Genomic DNA, 21533 nt, shown 5'->3' on the forward strand with positions numbered 1-21533 from the left:
TGAATGGCTGGCATTGTAAAGATGCTCAAGAAGAGAAAAGCCTCCGTTTCCATAAATGCTGGAGCTCACTCATGTGAGCTGGTTTATTTACCTGCTCGAGAATGAGCTCGTAACCACAATATTAACAGCATCAACAGTGCTGATCAACTCACAAAGAGAATGCAATACAGGCATTACAGGATAACTCCCCTGACTTCCACACTGTGTGGCTATGAGCTCTAAGCCCATCGGCTTCCCACTAAAAAAGCTCCATCATTTTCAAAAATGTCAGGTTAACATCTAACACATGCACATACAAAGTGGAATCGTTAAGGAATAGTTTCTGCAGGAGATTAATCCACAAATAGTGAGTTATTTCCAGCCGCAGTGGAACATGTGTGAATCTATATTCTGTTATTTCCTTCCCTTCTTTTTCAAAACCATCTGTCTGACTGAGGTGTCCCCTTGTTGTCATCTTCCCCTTCCTCTCCTCTTCTCCATTTGTAGCAGAGAATAATCAATACTTATTTCACCCCCAGGTCTCCTTCCAGTCTATAGGGGCAAAACAGGTGACCGCATGAGGGGCAAGGAGGAGACGAGAAGAGGTAATGAGAGCAGAGGGGAAGAGATGAAGCAGACAGAGGGGAGGGGTAAGGATTTCATTTATTTGCTTATGTACTGTTTTTGTTTTCGAAAGGAGAAATATAAATGTAATATAATGTGGACGTGAGAGCACTGCGGCGAATCATCAGACACAGAGAGCGAGAGAAAGAGTGTAACAACAAGAGCAGCAGATCATTGCCATGCTGCAACACCTGTCCTGGCAACTGGACACACATACACACACACACACGCACACACACACACGCACACATACGCCAATTAATTTCCAAATAATTCCTCTTGGGGTTGAAGCAACAATGAGAACAGCTGGTTAATCTACATGTTACAGCACCTGGTTTAACTGCTGGATACACACGTGCAGCGAGAGAGAGGTTACAGTTTATATTGATAGTCATAAAAATCTCATTTACAGCTTTATGCTGTTTATTTATTGTCTTAACAGTGTTACTATATGCCTTTAAATTTTTGTTTTACAAGAAAATGTAAAATTCTTTGAAAGATGATTCTCTCCGACTCTGAACATTGGTACTGTCACCCTTTATCGTACCCCAGAGCTACCAGTTCCTTATAAAATCTTTCAGTTTACGGTTTACCTTATAGCTGTTGTCGCTATAGCAACACAATAATGATATTTATATTTCCATGTCGCTTTCTAAAATAGGCACGAATCAAAACCTGTACATACCTATGTACATTTAAACATATATACATAGGTAATAGATTTAACTACTGCTGTTATTTACAAGGCTACACTGTGATGCCTAAATATCAGGTATGTTAGGTAACATTAGCATTTCTTCTAATATCCTGTTGAAATACAATGTAACAAATGATAAGAGTTATTAAAACTTTTATCATGTAACAAATATTGTTCATTTCAACAAAACCATGGGGATAAATATTTATCAAGGCCAATTTTTAGGCCCAATAATTAAAGGTATTATTGTAAGATTAGAAGTGTGATAAAATGCTTTATCAGATTTATTAAATTAGAACAAATGAATAATGTTCAAAATGGACAGTGTCTATACTATGCTATGTCCTGTAGCACAGAAAAGATCCTAAAAATCTCTCCAGAAGCAGATTTATCACTTTGACCTCTTGTGTTTAATAAAAAGCTCCTGACATTCAGTAAAGTTATGTCTCTGTTAGCACGTTCAGTGAACTACACATTTGGTGAGGCAGTAATGTTTATATTTTATTTGTATATCTTTCATATTTCTGTCAAAAAAAATGAGAAAGTTTCAGAATTTATGGCAGCGCTTCTTTTGAAAGGTAACCAAATGATCCCTGCACTGATGTGTCCATCTTCACCCTGGCAGAGAAAAGGATTCCAGTAAACTGGTGACTGAAACATCATCTGTGTGAGTTGCTGGTATGATCTAATGCCACTTTGTCAGATGTCTCCTTTCTATCACCATTATGCACACCTGTGGCATTGGTACCCTTATACTCCAGGTGTCAGAACATAGAGAAAGTTTGTTTGTTTGTCCAAAGTCCACTTTACTTGGCTGGAGGGCTGATGACGGCATAAATTTCAGGTTTGGCAGCATTGGTTCTTTTTCTCTTGCCAATTTGTTTTTTGCTTGATTATTGCTTTCACTCGCTGGTTAGATTTAGGGACTGAAAATAACTTAGTTAACACCACCATAACACCATGCTGCACAACAGTAACCCAGTTGGGACTGACAGATACTTCTCAATAATGCAATAACCTGCTGTGTCAGGGAACAGATGCCATAAAAATCCATGTGCATCGATGAACTAAGCCTACAGCTTTGAGAAAATGGCACTAACTGACATCCTTGGGATGAGAATGAGCTGGGATAGATGGGTTTCTCTGCAATGTCACTGCAGAAATGCACATACCACTGGAAGGCAGAAAGCAGCGTTTTTTTATGGCACATCTAGTAGAGCCAGGCTTCCTAGCAAAAGCAGGTGTTGTGCACCAACAGCAAAAAACATTTATACAAATATTCTGAAGAAAGATTGCAAATCCTTGCTTCAAAAGGGGTAGACTGGAACCTGTGAGTGTGTATAGCTGGGATGGCAGGATACTTGGGCATATCAAAATTCAGTTTAAGTTTAATTACAGTTTTAGGTAGGCACTGAATCACTATCTGTGACCTAGCAAGCCATCATAGGTGTCTTGTGTAGCGATGGATGTTTAAATTACAAATTTAAAAATACTTCACAAGTTTTGTAATACATCTGATGAGGCCACTGACCTAAACACTCGCACATGTTCAAGCAAGAAACTATGGAGGAGGCAGAGGAGTAAAAAACAGGTAAAGGTATGGTGGAGATAGAAAGTAAGAGAGAACATGGAAAGAATGAGGCAGAACATGAAACGTGGCCATGATGGAAGCCTGCGTGGGTCTGAGGAAGAAGAGAAGACAAGTGGTAAAAACTGAGGGGGCGGGGGGGGGGGGGGGGGGGGGGCTAACAAAAACAGCAAAGCTGAAGAGAATGTGGAAGGGCACAGAGGAGGGAAATAATACCAAAGTGGGAAAGAGTAATAAAGCAAAGAGATAGTGTGGGAGCGGGAGAGAGAGAGTGTGTGTGCGTTTAACCAATCTAAGGTGTAGTATAATTGAAGTGTGTGTTTTCAAGGACAGGTAGATATTGGTCCTGAGGTGGGAAGCTGCCGACTCAGCAGGTCTGAGTTGATTACATCCTCTTTCTACATGAGGAGAGGAGAGGAGTAAGACACAGGAATGGAAAAGGTGAGATGAGAATAAGAGAAAGGAGGAGGAGGGGGAAAAGGTGAGGGGGAGGTGAGGGGGAGGGAAGTGACTGCTGGTTTTTACAACACAGAAGCAAAGTTACATTGTTGCAATGTCCCAGCAGTTATGGTTCTATTCCAAGTGTACCGCAAATGATTGATATTTCCTTCCAATGCAAACATATTCACAGGGTCATAATGGCATCATTTTTAAAGTGGAATTCCAAACTGCAAAGCCACGAATCGTCACAGTGCAACCAGCACTATGAAGTGACTATTATGTAAAATAATAACATAGTATTGTTTAATTTTTTGATCACCGTTTCATCAGTGATCACAGATTCAGAGGTAATGGCTTTACAGATTATCTGGATTATCTGTCCTGGTCAAATTACAGGATGCTGCTACCTGGATCTGTGGTCTGACTGTAAAACTGTTTCATTTTTACTAACTTTCTGAAACAGTCAGTGTAACAACCAGATTCCCACTTGATGTAACAATCAGCCAACATTGTCCTCTTTTGTGCAAGACGGAGCCCCTATTCAGACAGGATATATTTCCCTAGGGGTATGTGGGGTAATTTTAATATTACATGCACTGGTCAGTAATTTAAATCCAGCTCAGAGTGTATACAGGTTTTTTTTTTTTAAAAATCCATCACCAGTAATAATTATAGCTCGAATTACCTGCAGGTTTGGACCCCACTCGCTGGAGGTCATCATGTAAATCTGGAGTTTTGGGAGTTTTCCGCGTTTTCTTTTCCTCTCTCACATTTTATCATTTCAGTGTGAACTTTGACTGTTGTGCAAAAACAGAGGTTTTAAAGAAATGTTTTGCTATTGTGTTACAACCAGCAACATGTTGGCTTGGCTGAGAATTAGTATGACAACACAGAAATCAAAACTGAGTGTACAAACACCTGCCAACTGATTACTTACCAAAGAGTTTTCAAACAATTTCTGCATTATATTTCTTTCTTTAATCGATTTACCGTTCTATGAGGTTGTCCTGATGAACGATAGATGAATATATTCTGATCTATTTCAGCATGTATTCCCATGTGAAACAACAAGTTTATCATGTAAATGTTTTATGTAAATCAGTACAACATCAGACTTATATTAAACAAAGTATTACATTATACATTCATAATACTATAATAGCAGGACAAAAGAGGACAGGAACAAGCCAAAAATGCAAGTCACAATACTTGAAGGAGCTGCAAGACAAACAACAAGTGAAACACAAAAAGCTTTCACAAATTGCATATAGGATGGACCGTTGCTGGTATACAACTGGCAGAAGAAAAAAAACTGCATTAGTTTATGTAAAATCAGGAAATAACTAACAACATGTTTGTGCTGCTTTCCGGTCCCTTATAAAACTGTTTCAGCCGTGTGCAACATCATTTACATTTTCATACATTTCCCCATCTGGGACAAAACCAGAGTCTGTGTCAGAGTGGCGTGCAGGAAATTTACACATTGTTATTTGGTAACGACGTACAAACTGCTGCTGCCGCTGCCGAGGCTCAATTGTTGGCCAGAGACATTTTCGATGCATTTTCTTCCCAAAGACAAATGTAAATTCAGTTTGAAAAGGAAAGCAATTTTCACTCACACACACATCAGCAGACTGTTTTTGCTTCCTTCTCTGATAACTGTGTTTACATGCATGTCTGGACAAAACCAATCTGTTGAAATCACAGAGGGAACCACGAGCAAAACTCCATGTTTGAAACAAAACGTAAAGCGTCAGGACTGTTTTGTTTTTTTTTCTAGCCCAAGCTGTTTCCTAACAACGTGTCAAGATCTGGCCCAAGCTTGAATACTCACAGCTATACAAAAAGCACCAAACCACCGACTTGCTGCCAAAGCCTCAGACCAGCCCCCCACTCTCTCTCCCTGCCTCTGTGTCTCTCTCTCGCTCATCAGAACGGGCTAATGGGACATTTTATTGTGTTATTTTGCTCCCGGGGAGGAAGGAGAGAGGAAAGGGGGAGGGAAATGGGCCTGTTTTGGACACAAAGCCAACTTTGTGCTTTGTGGTTTTTCTGTTGTTTCTGAAAGTTCGCCAACACTATCGCCGCCACAGCCTCCTTTTCTCTCGGCTTTGCTTTCTCTCACCCTGGTTTTCCTTCTGCTCTCAGTCTGTCCTCCTTCTTTTTCCTCACTTTGTGAGCAAAAACAGATTCTGCCCTTAGACAAAGTCAGGTGTCTGCCTGAAACAATGTCAGATCTTACAGCAAACAACTGTTGTTCTAAGTAAGGCTTTCAAATTCGACTTAGTTAAAAATAAAGATTTACAATAAGTGAGAGGCAAAAGCTTGTCAGTCTTACAAACTTAATCCCCTTTGAAAAAAGAAATTTGTTTCGTTAATAATTTCTGCAATGCTGACATTTCACTTGATCCCTGAAAATGTTCTTGAATGGTTCAAACACTGGATATTAGTGAGCGTAAAACTCCTTTAAAACCACAGTTAACCTCTCAATTGTTGGGCTCAATTTTTCTTGATACTGTGATATTTCTTGAAGTGAAATTAAAACAAAAAGAAAGAAAAAATAATAATTTTACCAGAGACCTGATCACTTGGTCAGGGCAACGTCATGAACAAAAACTAAACTCCATTATTCTGATGTGCTTCTAGTTCACTTGTTACATGAACCATCTGCAAAAACAACTTTCACCAGGCTAGCATGTATTAACAACCCATGAACAGCTGCACGCGGGTGTCACGCTGTGGGACGACAGAAAAGACACTTCAGAGTCAGAGTTATTACAAATGAGCAATATATGCACGCTTTGTGAACAGTTACTGTTTTTGAAGCGTTACCTCAGAAGCTAAGGAAACTTTAGCTTCCAGTTTTATTTTGGATCATTTTCTGAAACAGTTGAAACTCATATAAGTCACATATAATCAGCATTCATGAAACAGACCTTTACTAACATGAATAACCCAGATATGTCCAAGTTTTCGGTGCTTTTGTAGTGATTAGGTTTTCCCTGACACGACTATGGTCCTTAGAAACAGGAGGGTGCGTTTAATTCAGTTTTCGTTGTTACTTGTGTGTTTTTTGAAGGCACACTTCGGAAAAATAGAACTAGAATTTGATTCTTAACCTGAGAGGAATCTTATAGTTAGTCGAACAAGAAAATTTGAGTTGTCTAAACTTTTGTCCAAATCTGTAAATGTTAGTAAAGCCAACTGAAAAAAATTCAAGTGAATCACAATAAAAGCTTCTGAATCACGTTCACCTGAATTTCTTACATTTTCTCAGCTTGTTGTTTTTCACAGTGTTCATGGGTTTACAATATAATCACTTAAGATTTTTTCTATTCCAGTAAAACTGAAAAATCACATTTTCTTTTTAAGCGTGTTTTTTTTTTAAGTAGAGTGAGTCATTGTTAAAAAATGATTTAAAAAAGGAAAGATAAAACATGTGAAAACAACAAAGCATGTGGAAGGCATAAGTGGAGCATTTTTATCTGAAGATTCAACAGTTGCTCTACTGTTGCAAACAATATCATCATTGTCTCTGCAGAACCACTAAGTATGAAAGTATGCCCAATTCTGAGTCTCAGATTTTTTACAAAAAGTAGTGAAAAAGTCTCATTTCATGCTCCTTTTTAAACTACTTTATTAGTTGATCTCCTAAAATATTCACTTGATATATATTAAAAACAAAAATGACAAAGATTAGTTTTCCTTTTTTTTTCATTTTAATAGATAAATGACTTAAAAATATGCGATTATCAAAATGGCTCATTACTTTTATGTTACTCATTTATAAATCGCTGAACTAATCATTAAAACACAATAACGCATTGCACCAACATGTGCTAACAGAAAATGTCAACTAACTTAGCTTCTTTAAAGATCAAACATCCTCACATTCACCTAAAAGGTCAAAAGTGAAAAAAGTCAGCTGTAAAAGCTTCTGTTTGCTACACTCCATGTTGCATGTTCTGCCTAGCCATCGTCTGAAGTCTTCTAATAAAGCTGATTAAGTAGAAACTGAATACAGTTTCTAATAAGAATTATTTTGAAATGCTGCCAAGTTGTCAATAACATTTCCATTTTCTTTATCTGTAGGATTCAACCTTTCGTAAAAATGAAGTCAGCTTTATAAAAAAAAAAATCTATGAATAACACACACTTGCAGGCCTGGCTTTGGGCAATCAGGCAGGTGTCCCCACCCGCCTGCCTCCTTTAAGGCAGCTAACCAAGCTCTCCTGCAGGGCTTTAAGAGGCTCTTATCCAGCCTGCGGATGAGTTTGATTCATCCCAACAGTTGTCCGCTGGTGAGAGCCAATCAGGTCGATGAGTGAGTCTGCCATCACTCATATCCCACTCTCTCTGCCATCTCGCACTGTCTCTACACCATTTCTCACTTCCTAGTCGCGTCCCTTCTTCTTATTTTTGTATTTTTTTCTTTTCATCCTTATTTTTTTAATTATTTCCATCTTCCACAAAATCTTTACTCCACCTTCCATATCTAAGTATTTCTAAACCATCTCCGTGGACCATGTGCACCAGACTTATCTTTTTTGCACAAAGCTAAAACTATTTCATTAATAAATTCTCTGATAAAAATCTCATTATTACATTGGGATTACTACGTTTAATAATCAGTCCAATTATCAAAGCCACAATGGGGTATAAATCTAAATGAAACATTACAGGTCGCAGAAGGACAAAAACACAATTACACTGAAAATATATCAATAAATGTCTTGTTCACATAGCCTAGAGTGCCTTGTGAAGAGGTGTCATGCCTGTTTTTGGTAAGCTTTACAGACCAGTTGGAAATCATTGCTGAGTAGTAAATCTGTGCCAACAATACTGCTATGGGTTTGGTTAGGTGTGCATATATATATCTATATATCTATATATCTATATATCTATGTCTATCTATATATATATATATATATATATATATATTCCTTATATAAGGGAAAAAGAAAGAAAAGGATTGGACATCTTGAAGAATAATCTGGGTTTGTGCATGTTGCCAAAATTATGGGGACGTTTGATATCATGGTTAGGTTAAAAGGATGTGCTTTGGGTTTGACGAGTTGTCATTTCCAACTCGTCACATAGGCACACTGACTCTTGTTCAGCTATCACCCAGTCACCATTTCTTTCACTAAAGCCGAACACCATTAGCATGCTTATCCAACACACGGGGATACCCTTTTAATGTCATTTTCCCAAGTTCATGACAACCCACAGAAGTTCTTATTCTGAGGTCTAGAGGTGATGCAATCTCAGGACCTTAACCCTCAAACCAAGATTTGTAGGCCTTTATTTTTTTACTATTTCTTTTACTTTTATTTTAACTGTACATTTACAGCCCCTATTTGGTTAGAGTTGGGCACTTACAACTGCATAAGTAACTTTAGGAAAAAGAATTCTCACTGATCAACATTTGGTTGCCACAAATACACATCGTTGTTACCATGGCGTCTAGTTCAGATGCTGGACTCGAATTTCACTTACAACTACGTACAAGTACTGTTTCCTGGAGAGTCAGCGTCTGAAAAACTGTAACTGAGAACAGGTTGTAAGTTTAGAGTACAGTCATGCCGAGCTTCTTTATCAATGCTTTTGATTGTTTAGAAATTTAAATCTCTCTGCTGTACTAACGTCTGATGCTATTTAGGCCCATCCATTGGCACCAACCTCCTCCTTACTCATGCTTGGGCTTCAACACGAGCATGAGTACATGAAACAAGAATTCACTGAAATATCTGATGCTATCATGTCTCGTTCAGGTTACAGTCTTCCCTACAAAATTTTCTTTTTAAATTTTTACCTTTTTTAGTCTATTTTTTCCAAACCTTGCTCCCAAAACCATAAATATATCATTTCCCCTCCTTACTGATTTTAATGTCCACCTCTTTTCTGCTTTTCTTCTCTCCCCATGACTTTCTCTCCCTCACCGTTGCTTCTGTTCTCCTCTCCATCATCTTTCCATCATCTTCCTCTCCAGAGCCACTGTAGTGTACTGATAGTGGGAGCACTTGTGCAGTCGGCTATGAAGTCTGTCCTCCTCCTTCTCCTCATACGTCTATCCTCACTTCCTTCCTCCTGATCCCTCTCTCTCTCTACCTGAAAATTAATTTGGTCTCCTCGAGATGCCTATCGGTGCTGAAATGCCCCCAGAAATAGATCCACAAACAGCGGCTCAGCCAAAACTCTGCTACCTGACAGCTTTTAGCAGGAATACTACTGGATGGATGGGTGGGGGGAGGGGAGCAGATGGAGAGATGAACGGAGGGACGGATAGATGGATGTAGACAGGGAGTAAATGGTAGGACCATGGGGCGTTAGTGGGAGGAATGGATTGATGACGACAGAAATTAATAGATGGATTACCTACAAATTTCTACACTTTATTGCCTAAACAAACCATCCGTTTTTAGATTGATTTCCTTCCTTCTAGGCAATCATTTCTTTCTGTTCATTTCTATGAAAATCAGCTCTCGGAGGCTCGAAAACCTGCTGCGGAGAGACATAATTCATCACAATAAAAGATTTAATCACCATTTTTCCATCCATGTTGGGGCATCATCACATGGTGCAGTAACACAGAAGCAGATTCAAAGACCCCTTTGGGTACCTTCAAAGACACATCTGAGACTTGAGAGTTGGGGGCCAAACAATAAGTTAATCCATGACAACTAAAAAGAAAAAACTAGAGTTGTAAAAGTCCAGCTGTCAGTCAGAAGCACCTCAATATCACATCTTCCACCAGGAAAGTTTCCTTAGTAAGTATCTTTAATGGTAGCTGGGTAACGTTGCAGACAACCTGACAAAGGGAAAGACTTTTATTTTTATATTTATTACCTGCTTGCCCGCTTGGAGTAGACATGGCCAGTTGGTGCCTTACAGTGGTGACAAATTGGAGGGTACGCTACATTTACTGAGATCCTTGCCTACATGCTCTGATGTTAAAATATCAAGTAATATCATGTGATGTTGACCCTCGTATGAAGATGGAGACTTGCATAATAATAGGTATGAGAAGTAATGCAAACTCTGAAATAGCCAGTGATGGACAAAGTCTCCTCGATGCTAGCACCGCCGCAGCAACATTTGGCTTTCTTGCCCAAAACAGACACAAGCAGGTGGTGATAAACTCATGAAATCCAGCAGTTAGCGTCAGAACAAAGTTTTAATCAGGATGCCCGGCAGGTAAATCTGACTAGGTTTTCAACAAGCAGAAAGCTGTGATGTCGTTTTTCTTCTTCTTCTTTGGAGAAGAGGATTAAAAAAAATCCAGCCTCGTGGAAGAAATCACAAACTTTAACCTGACTAAATAGTTAGACCTTTGTACAGTCTCAATGTGTTTTACAAAAGGTTTTTTGTCTTTCTCTCATTACGACCCAAGAGGATCAGGAGGCTCTTTTTTTTATATGAAACTGATCTCCATCACTAATCTACAAAATAACTGGGCTGTTATTACAATTTTCTTTTTGGTTTTTAAATAAGAAAAAAAATTCAGTTGTTGTGGAAACCATTTCACTAATTCGCTAATCTCATTTGAGCTTCTGAGTTTCTCATCTCCTCGGGTCACAAAGGGAAGCACAAACTCCCGGTGCATGTGTGCAGCAGAGTTTCAACCTCAGCATGTGAGGAGAAAACCTGAGGTATGAAACAAGTCTTACTCTCAGCAACAAGACAATAAGACAGCAACAACTTTGTTCCATCAAGCTGGAGCTTCCTGCCTCTTCATGTCGAGAGAAATTAAAGGATAAAAGCTCTCGGTAACAGAATCAGGGAAAATGAAGCTTGGACAGCAGCGCGGTGCAATTTCAGCTCTATACATTTGACGTCTGACCCTTCCGCCTGGTTTCTGCTCTTTAACGGCACACATATGCAAATAACCTGCTGTTAATCTGCAGTTCAGTACTGACCTTATACCCCTGACTTTAGGTCGCTGAATCCAGTGTATTATGCTCACCTGCATCTGGTGTTAACTGTAAGAGTTCCTTTTTGTGTTGTTCACTCTGGATAAGAGCATCAGCTAAATGGTTTTCGTGCTTACACTCCTCAGGCTTTCAGGAGAAAATGAAACTACAATTTAAAGGTCTGTATACCAACTTCAGGGCATCTTCAGTCATGCTGCAGTTCAGATGTAGATGAGGAGTGAAACGCTTTGATTCAGTACGGCTCAGCAACACCGTCACAGCAGCTGTGCGATGGTGCTTTTGCTCCTGTGCTGCTCAGGTTTGTCTGGGCTCGTTCTGCAAAGACGCCACCAAACAAGAATTTTGTCAGTTTTGCAATCACTCACTATGGAGGCTGAGAATTTGCTCAAACAAACTGTGCAGTGGCCGAGACAAAAGCTGTCACTGTTTTGCATGAAACCGTGCTATAATCTGACTATCTTCCAGGGAAGCAAACAGGATATACAACCTCTAGATAGTTGTTACACTGAATCTTAGGGCATTTATGTCTGTTTATAGCTATTTAAACACAACGGTCCTCAAGCACCTACGTCCAGTAACACACAAGGCCACATTCCTTAAATGAAAAGGCTCAAATGATAACAAGAGAATTCCTTCGCTTCACGTTTCAGCTGCTCATCAGTCTGCCACAAACGCAGTGGATGCTGTCATGTGGATGAACGAACACTCCACTAAAATAAATCTGACTCAAATCAGGGAGCTGTGTCTGGCTGCATCAAAGCACTGACTTTCAGCAGGCAATCCAAAACGTGTGAAAGACAAAAAGATATAGAATTAAAAACTTTCCTTAAGATTTGGTAAACATTCAAACCCTCACTAACATTTCTCTGAGTATGCATTTTTATTTTCGTCGGCTGCAGTTTTGTCAGAACAGGTGGTGCTGATAGTGAAAGAAGAAAACCAGCGACGCACCGACGCAGGAAAGGGCCGGTCAAGGAGCGGACAACCTCTGCAAGCTGGAACAAAGTGATCTGCTTTGCAACAAAAGACATTACTGTTGAGTTTACAAAGAAAAATTATAACAATAACAATAATAAAACACCAACTGCTTTTCATCACCCTCTATTCACATTCACCTGCCACATCCTTTCAAACTGAAAACAACAAACAGACCATAAAAACAGAGAGAGAGAAATTGCACAAAAGCTTCTAGTAAACACATGCTCTTGTCCTGTTGGGGTGATCATACTTCTAGCTCTGGTTTCTTGTTAACACAGACAGTACTGCAACATACAACACCGCGTTCCCTGTTCATCCCTGTGATACACTGATTCACTGCCACAAAGGCTTCTGAAATTAAAACACAACAGAACTGAGCAGACGCGTAGGTTACATTTAATTGCTTGCCATCCCAAATTCAACAGGTATAAAAAAGGGGGAAAAAATGTAGATTTCCATAGAGAACATGACACCACCATGCATCACACACTGAATAAAATACAAGGAGTAAGCATGTAATTACTGGCCATCCTTGAAGCAGCGGTTACAAAGAAGCTATAGCAGATACACCAACAAGAACTGTGTTCCTCTGTAAAAGATCAGCTTTGACATTTGAAAGCATGGTGGATATAACAATATTAACAGCAGATTAAAGAAGACATACACACAAATTTAAACATGTCAACAAAAATTCAACCTTAAAAATCAGAGCAGGTGAATCGCCTTTGAGGTCATGTACAGGTGTGCTTTGTGTGACTTGAACAGGTGAGTCCATGTACATCCCTCCACATTAAAGATCACTGGCAATTCTTCAGTGACACACGCGCGCGCGCACTAGTGTTGGAGTAGTAGAATTGGCCACAAACGCACACACATGCACGTTCGGTTGCACATGTTTTCCACGACACAACGCACACACCTTCCTTGCTCGGAGCATCAACACACTGCATGGCTTCCTAACATGCACGTGCACCTTTAGGCATAGAAACACACACACGAGTCAGAGCAAAGACAGTCATCTGTTTCCCTGAGAGTCAGCCAACCGACCTGTTACCCAGCAGCCACACGCCTCTTCGTCTGACACACACACACACACACAGAGGCGCGCACGCGGGCACGCACAACTCGACTCTCCTCTGGAAAGGGTAACAGCGTTCCTCCTGACACCTCCAGCCTCAGAATAAAACGCAAAGCGACACGGAACAGCCAGCCGGGCTGCCGGTCTGCGTGCAGCTGTAAACATGCATTGAAGGAGAAGTGTGTGAGGGAACAAAAATCCAAGCCCCGTTACCGTTCTCTCCGCGTCGGGTCCTGCTGGATGCTCGGCTTGGTGGGCGCCATCTTCCTACAACAATTATTTGATTTCTTACTTTCTCTCTTTTCTTTTCTTTTTTTCCCCTCTTCTCAGATTTTTGTGGACGCGGAGCGGCGGCGGTGCGCTGCGCCCTGACAGCAATGCGTCATGGTCGGTGTGTTAAGACAAAGCCATGTCCGTGTGTGTATGTGTGTGTGTGTATCTGTGTGTGAGTGAGAGAGAGAACGTGTGACTGTGTGTATGTGTGGTGTCAGCAGCCGTGCGCGATTGCGCGTGCGTCTAATGCTTGTCTCGCTCTCTCTCCCCGCCGCCGCTCAGGAGCGTGGAAACAACGGGTGGTGGAGGCGAAGGCAGGGACGGGGCTGCAGCAGCAGCAGCAGAGGCATGCCGAGCGGAGTGAGGGGGGAACCCGGGGTGGATGCCTCTCAGATCACCGCCGTCTCTCCCCTCCTCGTCCTTCTGTCTCTCTCCACGCACGCACAGCTTCGGCTTTTTTGGCACTACAGAGGAATTTCCCGCTTGCGCTCCGGAGGAAGAAAGGAAGGAAGGAAGGAAAAAACAGAGGCAAACAGAGGCGTCAATTCTTTACATTCTCGCCGCCACTGCAGCGCCTGTATCCCCGTCAAAATCCCCGCGGCGGAGCGTCTCTCGCCGGTCAGAGTGTGTGTGGCTTTCGGAGCATTTTCCCTCCTCTGGCTGCTGACAGGAAAAAAGGACAGCACACATCTCCGGTATTTTCTCCAGCCCCGGCGCAACAACGCCACTCTGTTGCAGTTGGAGTGTGTGTGTGTGTGTGTGTGTGTGTGTGTGTGTGTGTGTGTGTGTGTGTGTGTGTGTGTGTGCGTGCGTGCGTTTATTTATTTTTTTCATTTCCTCCTGTATACAGGTTGCCCTGTGGGTTAATTATCAAAAAAAATTTACCACCTAAATAAATTTTTAAAAATGTAATAAAAAAAGAAGAAAAGAGAAAAGCACGAGACGTTGAGTGGAAAGAATGATGGGTGATTTACTTGGATTGTTTCCCTGTAAATCAGATCTGCACACCTCCACCCTCCACCCCCTTCACCTGGCTTCCTTCACTGTCAGTAATAAACACATCACGGCAAATGTCTCACTTCAAAATCCCAACTCAGCTTGTTGTTTTCGTTTGTTTTTTGATATAAAAATAAATCAGCAGTTTCCTGGTCATCTGACGAGTCTCTGTCATGATTTTGATATTGAGTTTGCGAGCCTCTAAATTGAAACAAAGTCCCCTTCTCCATCTTCTTCGACTAAATAAATCAAATAACCTGCTCGGTTTTTTTCTTTTTCTATTTTTCGTATTTCAGGTTACTGAAATATATTTGCCTCCAGGCTTTGATGTTTGCGCGTCAGCAAATGGCTCATTATCGTCCAACAGAAACTACCTTTTACTTCTTCTTTCCCCTCTTTCATTCATTCATTTAAATTCCACCGTTTTCAGTGTATAATTCATTGTAACCTAATCGCTGTGCTGTGTGATTAACCCCCTGGCTGCAGCCCTAGAAGCTGAAAAATCCTCCCTCTCTATACCAATGACCTGTCAAGGTCAAAGGCATGCTGGGTATTCTCCACACAAACACGGGGTTACAGGCGGCGCAGTGGCAGAAAATAAAGACTGAAGATGGGGGAACCGTGACCTCCAGCCGGCGATCGTCGGGAGCTGTGAGCCGTTAGTGCCCATGTGCACTAACGGATTCTTAGAAGACCTGAACGTGTGCGCGCTTCATTTTCACCACTTTTAAGAGCCGCTGCTGTGATTTACGGTTAAAAAAAAAAAAATGTAGTTGCAGTTTCGTATCAGAGCTCAGGTCTCAGTAACCAGAGGTTGGTTTTTTTTGTTACTTCGTCTCTGGCTCCCAGTTTATCCAGATGTGATTTAAAAAGCTGCTTCAAAGTAACATTTTCTTTTGATCACGCCAAAACCGGAAAGGTCACAGATCTGACCCTCATCAGTACACCTTCACAGCGCCCTAAAGTGAGCTTACTTCGTTCAAACAGCATAATCTTGATAAAGATAGAAATATAGAGATATTTTAGAATAAACACATTTATTCTATGGGTGTTGGTTTCGTGTAGATTGAGGGTCGAGTTTTACTCTAGCTGTGTGGCCACTTTGCGCCAGACCAGGTCCCGAGCGTTCGCTCTTTTCTTTGAGGTTTGGCTGCTCCTTCTCTCCCCGTCTCAGCCCTGCTTACTGAGAGCTGTCAAACGGAGGCGACGTGGATAATGGAGCGTAATGTATAAACATATTAGCTCCCAGCTGTTGGTGGAGGGAAACATTATGTATGGAGAGAGGGAAGAGGGGCAGCTCGGTGAAAAGACACTGCGTCTGAAGAAAAGCTGAGCCTCTGCGGCCGTTACAGACACAAACACTCAAAATGGGCCCCATGTGCCAAACTGGCCCTTCCCAAACTGAGGTCTTAGGGGCCTCAAAGGTCCTTGAGGAGTTCAAACAGGCCCCCAGCTGCCGATGACGACACAGTTAAATTACAGCAGGTTTTATGTCAGTGGAAATGATGCGAGAACGTGCCACGCCACTACTCTAATCCCTTCAACTGTGGACACAAACAGTCCACTGCCCAAAATCCTCCCTTATGGGGGTCTGAGGTCTATGTGCGCCCAGACGCTTTGCTTTAAATAACAATACAGCCCTTATTCGCCTTGTATTTGTTGCTTTAGAGGGCTGAGACACTCTCAGTGCACTCGGAGAGGCCCCTGCAGTGATTTATGTCCTGTTTGCTCCCCACAGCTTTTAGACTTTACACACACATACGCACACAGAGCTATGCCCCATAATGTGGAGAGATTGTCCGGTAATAAGGCAAGAGTGTGCGTGTGTTGGGGTGTGTTTCTGCCCCCTGTGGCTCCAGATGATTAGAAAAAACAACCCTACTGAGTGGCCGGACAGGGAGGCAATCATTTAGATTCAGAGTAGAGGGGGGAAATAAGGGAGGGGGGGGATAGGGGGCTATGACTGAAGTGAATTGTCACAAGAGAGCAGGTTGGATTCATGACCAGCTGGAAAACATTCAGCACATTTTTGTTTTTCCTGATATAATCCAATATGTTTTCGCTGTTATTAGCAGGACATCATCCCCAGTTTTCCATTGAATTACCTCGACTTTATTCCAGAAGTCGTGTTTTAATACTTGAACCTCATTCCTGAAAATAATTTTTCACTAAATCTCTGCAACCTCATTCCTCCGTTTCTTCCACTGCTGCTCCATCCTCTCTGTCTTTGCTGAGTGCACATATTTTTATACTTTTCTTCACAAATTTGCTTTGAAACACAAAAAATAATCCCAAAACAAACTGTGGATATTGACCTTAATCCTCTTATGTGGCATTAAAGTCACAATATTCCTCTTTTGCTTGTGGATTTGATGGAATAATTGAAAAGGAACGGCAACTAACTGAGAAAATATTTATCCCAACGTATTCACTCAAAGAATAAAAAAAATCCTCTCCATCTAGTTTTACACATTTCAAATGAGTTTCGTGTATTCTGGGGTTATAGGTGATTTTCACAGGTTTGATTTAAAATCTCAACTGACGATGAAGTTTTGCTTCATGATACCTTAAAAAACGACTTCAAAAATACTAAACCAAAAAGTGTCCACTGAGTTAGAGATGCCCAAGTGTGCCTGAACATAAAACATCCCACGAAGGGGAAAATGATTGATTTCAATAGATGTTAGTAGGTTTAAATACTTTTATCGCAGTCAAATCAATTATAGGAGCACTGAGGAGCGGAGATCTCTCCGCAAGGCCACTTTGATACAAGTATGTTTAGTTTCGATGTGTTACTTTTCCAAGATTTCTTTTCAACTCCCTTCCCATCCTACGCTGACTCCGCTACAGGTCGTTAATCCTGTAGATTTCCCACATACCTTTGTTGGTAGGCGGTGATTCCCTGCACGCTCTGCGGGGTCCCGTTCGTGGCTCCGGGTACCGGCACGGGCACCCGACCCACCGGGGGTCCGGTCACCATCCCCCCTCCGCCGCCTCCTCCTCCAGCTCCGGTTCCTCCGGCCGCCGAAGCCGTCACCTGGACGCTGAAATCCGGGAAGATCCTGATCATGGTCCCCGTCGTCTCCGATGCGCTCCCGCTTCTCTACTTTAACAACCTCCTCCGGCGCTTTCTCCCAACACAGACCAGTCACCGAATACTGGGATCAATGGGATCAATGGATGTATTGATTCAGCAATTAAAGATAAACAACAAGTTTCTTTTTGTTGATTTGTCTTCTTCTTCTTTTTCCTCCTCTCTTTCTAACCTTTGAAAATAACTCTCAAGAAAATCCGGATCACGGTGCGTAAAACAGTCACAATTCAGTGAATCATTAGATAGCTGAGAAGAGTGAGTGTATAAAGCGCAAAGACAAAATATAATAAACCTTTTCCTTAATTGTTTCCTCTTCTTTCTCCTCCTCTCGGCTTTATCCTTGAGAAATAACCCGTGTGCTGCTCCGGATCATGGTCCCGGAGTGCGCGCAGTCTGCCTCTTCTCTTTCCACCTGCTCAGCAATCAGCGGGATCGGTGGATGTAAGAGGTGATTATTTCACCGACTGGAGACCGGCGGACAGCCGTGTTTGTGCTGCTGTCTGCCGGTGCAGGAGCTCCGGACTCTCCTCTCTCTCACGCGGGCACCGCCGCCGGCATCCCGTCCCCCGGCTCTCCTCCGCCGGGTGTGTGCCGGTTGGTCTTGTGAGTGTTGTGGGAAGAGCAGACCTGAAGTGGAGCAGTCAGTCTGTCAGCCAGTGAGCGCGCGGCTCTCAGCAGCACGAGCTCTGCAATGACATTGGTGTAATACAGTGATACAGCAGCGGCGGCGGCGGAGGCAGCGCCAAAGTATGTGTCGGTATGTCGGCGAGAGCCTGCGTGTGTGTGCGCGCGCGTTTGCACTTGTGTGTGTTGTCCTCTGCGCCCCACTCACACACGCACATACAGAGAGAGAGAGAGAGAGGGGGAGAGGGAGAGAGAGAGAGGGAGAGGGAGAGAGGGCTGTTTGTTCAGCAGGACGGCATTTCCCCTGGCTTTATTGTGTAGAGTAACTGAGAATCAGTTTCCTGGACTTTTATTTTAAGTCGGTTTGATTTGGAGCATTTTGTTTATTCCAACAGTCTTTCGGAGCATTTTTTTTAATGTGTTCAAATGTATAAAAGTAAAAAGGTCTTTAAAGTAAAACAGAACCGTTTTAAAGATTGTTATTGCCTTTGAAAGGTTAAAAAAAAAACGTCTTTAAAGAAAAAAAGACAAGCTTCACCGTGCGTAAAGCCAAAAACTCCCCACTTCACTCAACAAAATAATTTAAAGCACCACATTTGAACTGAGGATACAAAAGTGGATACAAGATGTATCCAGACTTCAGGACGTTCACTTTTCCCCGTGCTGTGTGTGTGTATCAGCTTACTCTGGGAATTGAGACGAAATAGTGCGGGTTTCTGTGCCCAAAAAGACGCAAGAGCTGCGAAGCCCGAAGAGTCTCTTTAAGTGCAAATAAAGGAGCTGTGCTTGAGCGAAGTGTTTTGTCATCATCAGGTGTCTGTGCGAAAGTGCGTTGAGTATTTTCTCTCTAATCTGTTTTCTGAACAGACAAACCAGCTCGACTGTCCTCTCCCCATTCACTGAAGCGCCGTGTGTGATCAGACTTTCGAATAAAGTCGAATTCAGCAGCGCTCCTCCTCAGACTGTCTCCTCCCCTTTCTCTCACTCACACCGGCTCTCCGCCCTCACTCTGTCTCTCTACTGCTCACTCACACAAACTCGATGCTACAAGTAAAAGTTCCCCAATCAAGTAAAAGTATTTATTGTACAGTAATTATAATTGGGGTTTTTTAGCTCACTATAGTCTCGGGTAGGTTCATGTTCAATGAAACAGAATGCTTTATTTTTTCATTCGATTTTTGTACAGCCACCATTGGGTGAGAGACGGGGTGCATGGTGGAGAATTCTCACAAAAATTCGGTAGAAAAGACGAAATGCTGCTCAAATGTTAAAGTTTACAACTAAATGTATAATTACTTTCCAGCCTTGGCTCATTCAGGCTACTGTAGCATTTTCAGTCCTTGTGTTATACTCCATTCAGATATGAAGGTCATGGGAGTCTGAAAGCCCAGAAAAACAAAGCCAAAACCTGCAGTTCTTCACCACTGGCCACTAGAGACTGGTTCTAAAAGGAAGTCAGTCCATAGACTTTCAATTTAAGAAGTTCAATTTTAAAAAATAATTTAAAAAAATAATACTAATAATAATGATAAAAAAACATTTCGACCTTCATAACAAATATGTGCATTTTGTATTGCTCTTTATTCCGAATAACTTTAACACTTAAAGTAGAGCGTTCCCACACAGCCAGTGAGCTGCTGCCAGTATCTGTCTGCTAGGTCAATGTGGCTAAGTCACTGAATTGGACTACTTGTCTATGTTTTTGGTGTTGGTGCCTTTTCGAGCGTTGTTATTTTAGTTACTTGACAAAAAACAGAATTTGCTGGTACCAAGCACAATCGTAGTAGTAATTGTTTAAATGGACACAGGAGAAGTAGAAAAGGTGTAAAACCTGTGAAAATACAGGTGAAAATCTAACAATCAAGCCTTACTTCACATTCCCAAAGCATTCCAGTGGGCCAGATTGGAGTCTTTAGTGGGCCAATTCTGGCTTCAGGCCTTATGTTTGGCACCCCTTATCAAGCAGATGTACCTGGCTTTGCTTTTGTACAATTTGTGAGTGTAGGGTTGTAAACAGCTTTGCAAGCTTTAGCTGATAACTTAAGAGTTATTAGCTAAAGCAGATTATTTCTAGCGCTAAAAAAAAGCTCCAAAAAAACCCTTAAAAAAAAAACCCCACAGCACTGGGTAAAATGCTAACAATGAGCTTTTAGCATGCATACTCCAAAATCAGTGGATAATGTCACAGTTGACAAAGTTTATTTCATAACTATTTAGACAAAGATACAATGTTTGCAATTTTGCCTCTGTGCATCACATTAAACATTCAAGATACGCAGACTTTCATCTTCAAGTAAGGGGGACAAAAGAGGACAACAAAAGTATTTCTGTCTCTCTCTCCTCACCCTGAGCGTCAGATGGACATCCCTCCTTGTCGTAATGCCAGAGGGTTCTTCCTGTTAAAGAGGAGTTTTTCCTCTCCACTGTAGCCAAGCGCTTGCGCATAGGGGGAGTCATCTACTTGTTGGGGTGCCTTGAGGTGATGATTGTTGTGATTTGGAACTATATTGATAAAATCATTGAATTGAATGAATACATTAACTGCAATTTTTCTATACAGTTCTCAATTTTCAGAGGCTCATTTTAATTAAATGTATCAATAAAATATTGATGTTTATAGATATTATTTACATGTGCCTGAACTGTAGGCACATCAGCATACAGAACCATATAATTTTGTTCGGATGTATAGTAGCATGTTTTTGTGTTTTCAGACTCCCAAATTCGATCAAGAGAATTGGAGCCACATCATTAATCACTTGTCTGAAGTGCTCAGTTAAAGTCAGACTCATTTAAATGATGCTGTCATGATAGTTTTTTTTATATTTTTGCAGCCAGTTTTTACATGGTATACATTATATTAGATACCTGTAACGCAATATCAAAGAATAGCAGTGAGCGATGTGCTATCTTTATGTATATATCTGTAGATGCCTAGTGTATTATAAAGTGATGCTTAAGGAACCATACCAAACGTCAGTATTTGATAACTTAGAAATGACAATGGCCATATTCAATTTGACTATACTTTCCCTGAATGCTAGTAGCACAGAGGGAACAGCATGGTTCATGTAAGGGTGCTACTGTAATTCTTTTAAGGTTAAATGTCATTAGATGTAATTCTTTTTCAAAATATATCTGCATGTATCAGCTTATACACAATCACAATAGTTAATCTGATGATCTTCTAGACTGGTTAAAACACTGAAATTAACCATCTTATTTCT

General features: G+C 41.4%; 1 protein-coding gene across 1 annotated transcript in view; it reads right to left on the reverse strand.

The window, feature by feature from the left end:
- npas3 (neuronal PAS domain protein 3) overlaps positions 1 to 18383 on the reverse strand; it is a 396686-nt gene extending 378303 nt beyond the window's left edge. Inside the window, exon 1 of the mRNA XM_085256285.1 lies at positions 17468 to 18383. Coding sequence (XP_085112411.1) covers positions 17468 to 17658 — 191 coding nt within the window. The 5' untranslated portion in view covers positions 17659 to 18383. The remainder of the gene's footprint in view (positions 1 to 17467) is intronic.
- Positions 18384 to 21533: the final 3150 nt, after the last annotated feature.

Source organism: Mchenga conophoros, linkage group LG19, assembly GCF_057382185.1.
Source record: "Mchenga conophoros isolate Kocher_MC1m ecotype Shallow Benthic linkage group LG19, M_conophoros_male_GT1.1, whole genome shotgun sequence".
Classification (NCBI taxonomy): domain Eukaryota; kingdom Metazoa; phylum Chordata; class Actinopteri; order Cichliformes; family Cichlidae; genus Mchenga; species Mchenga conophoros.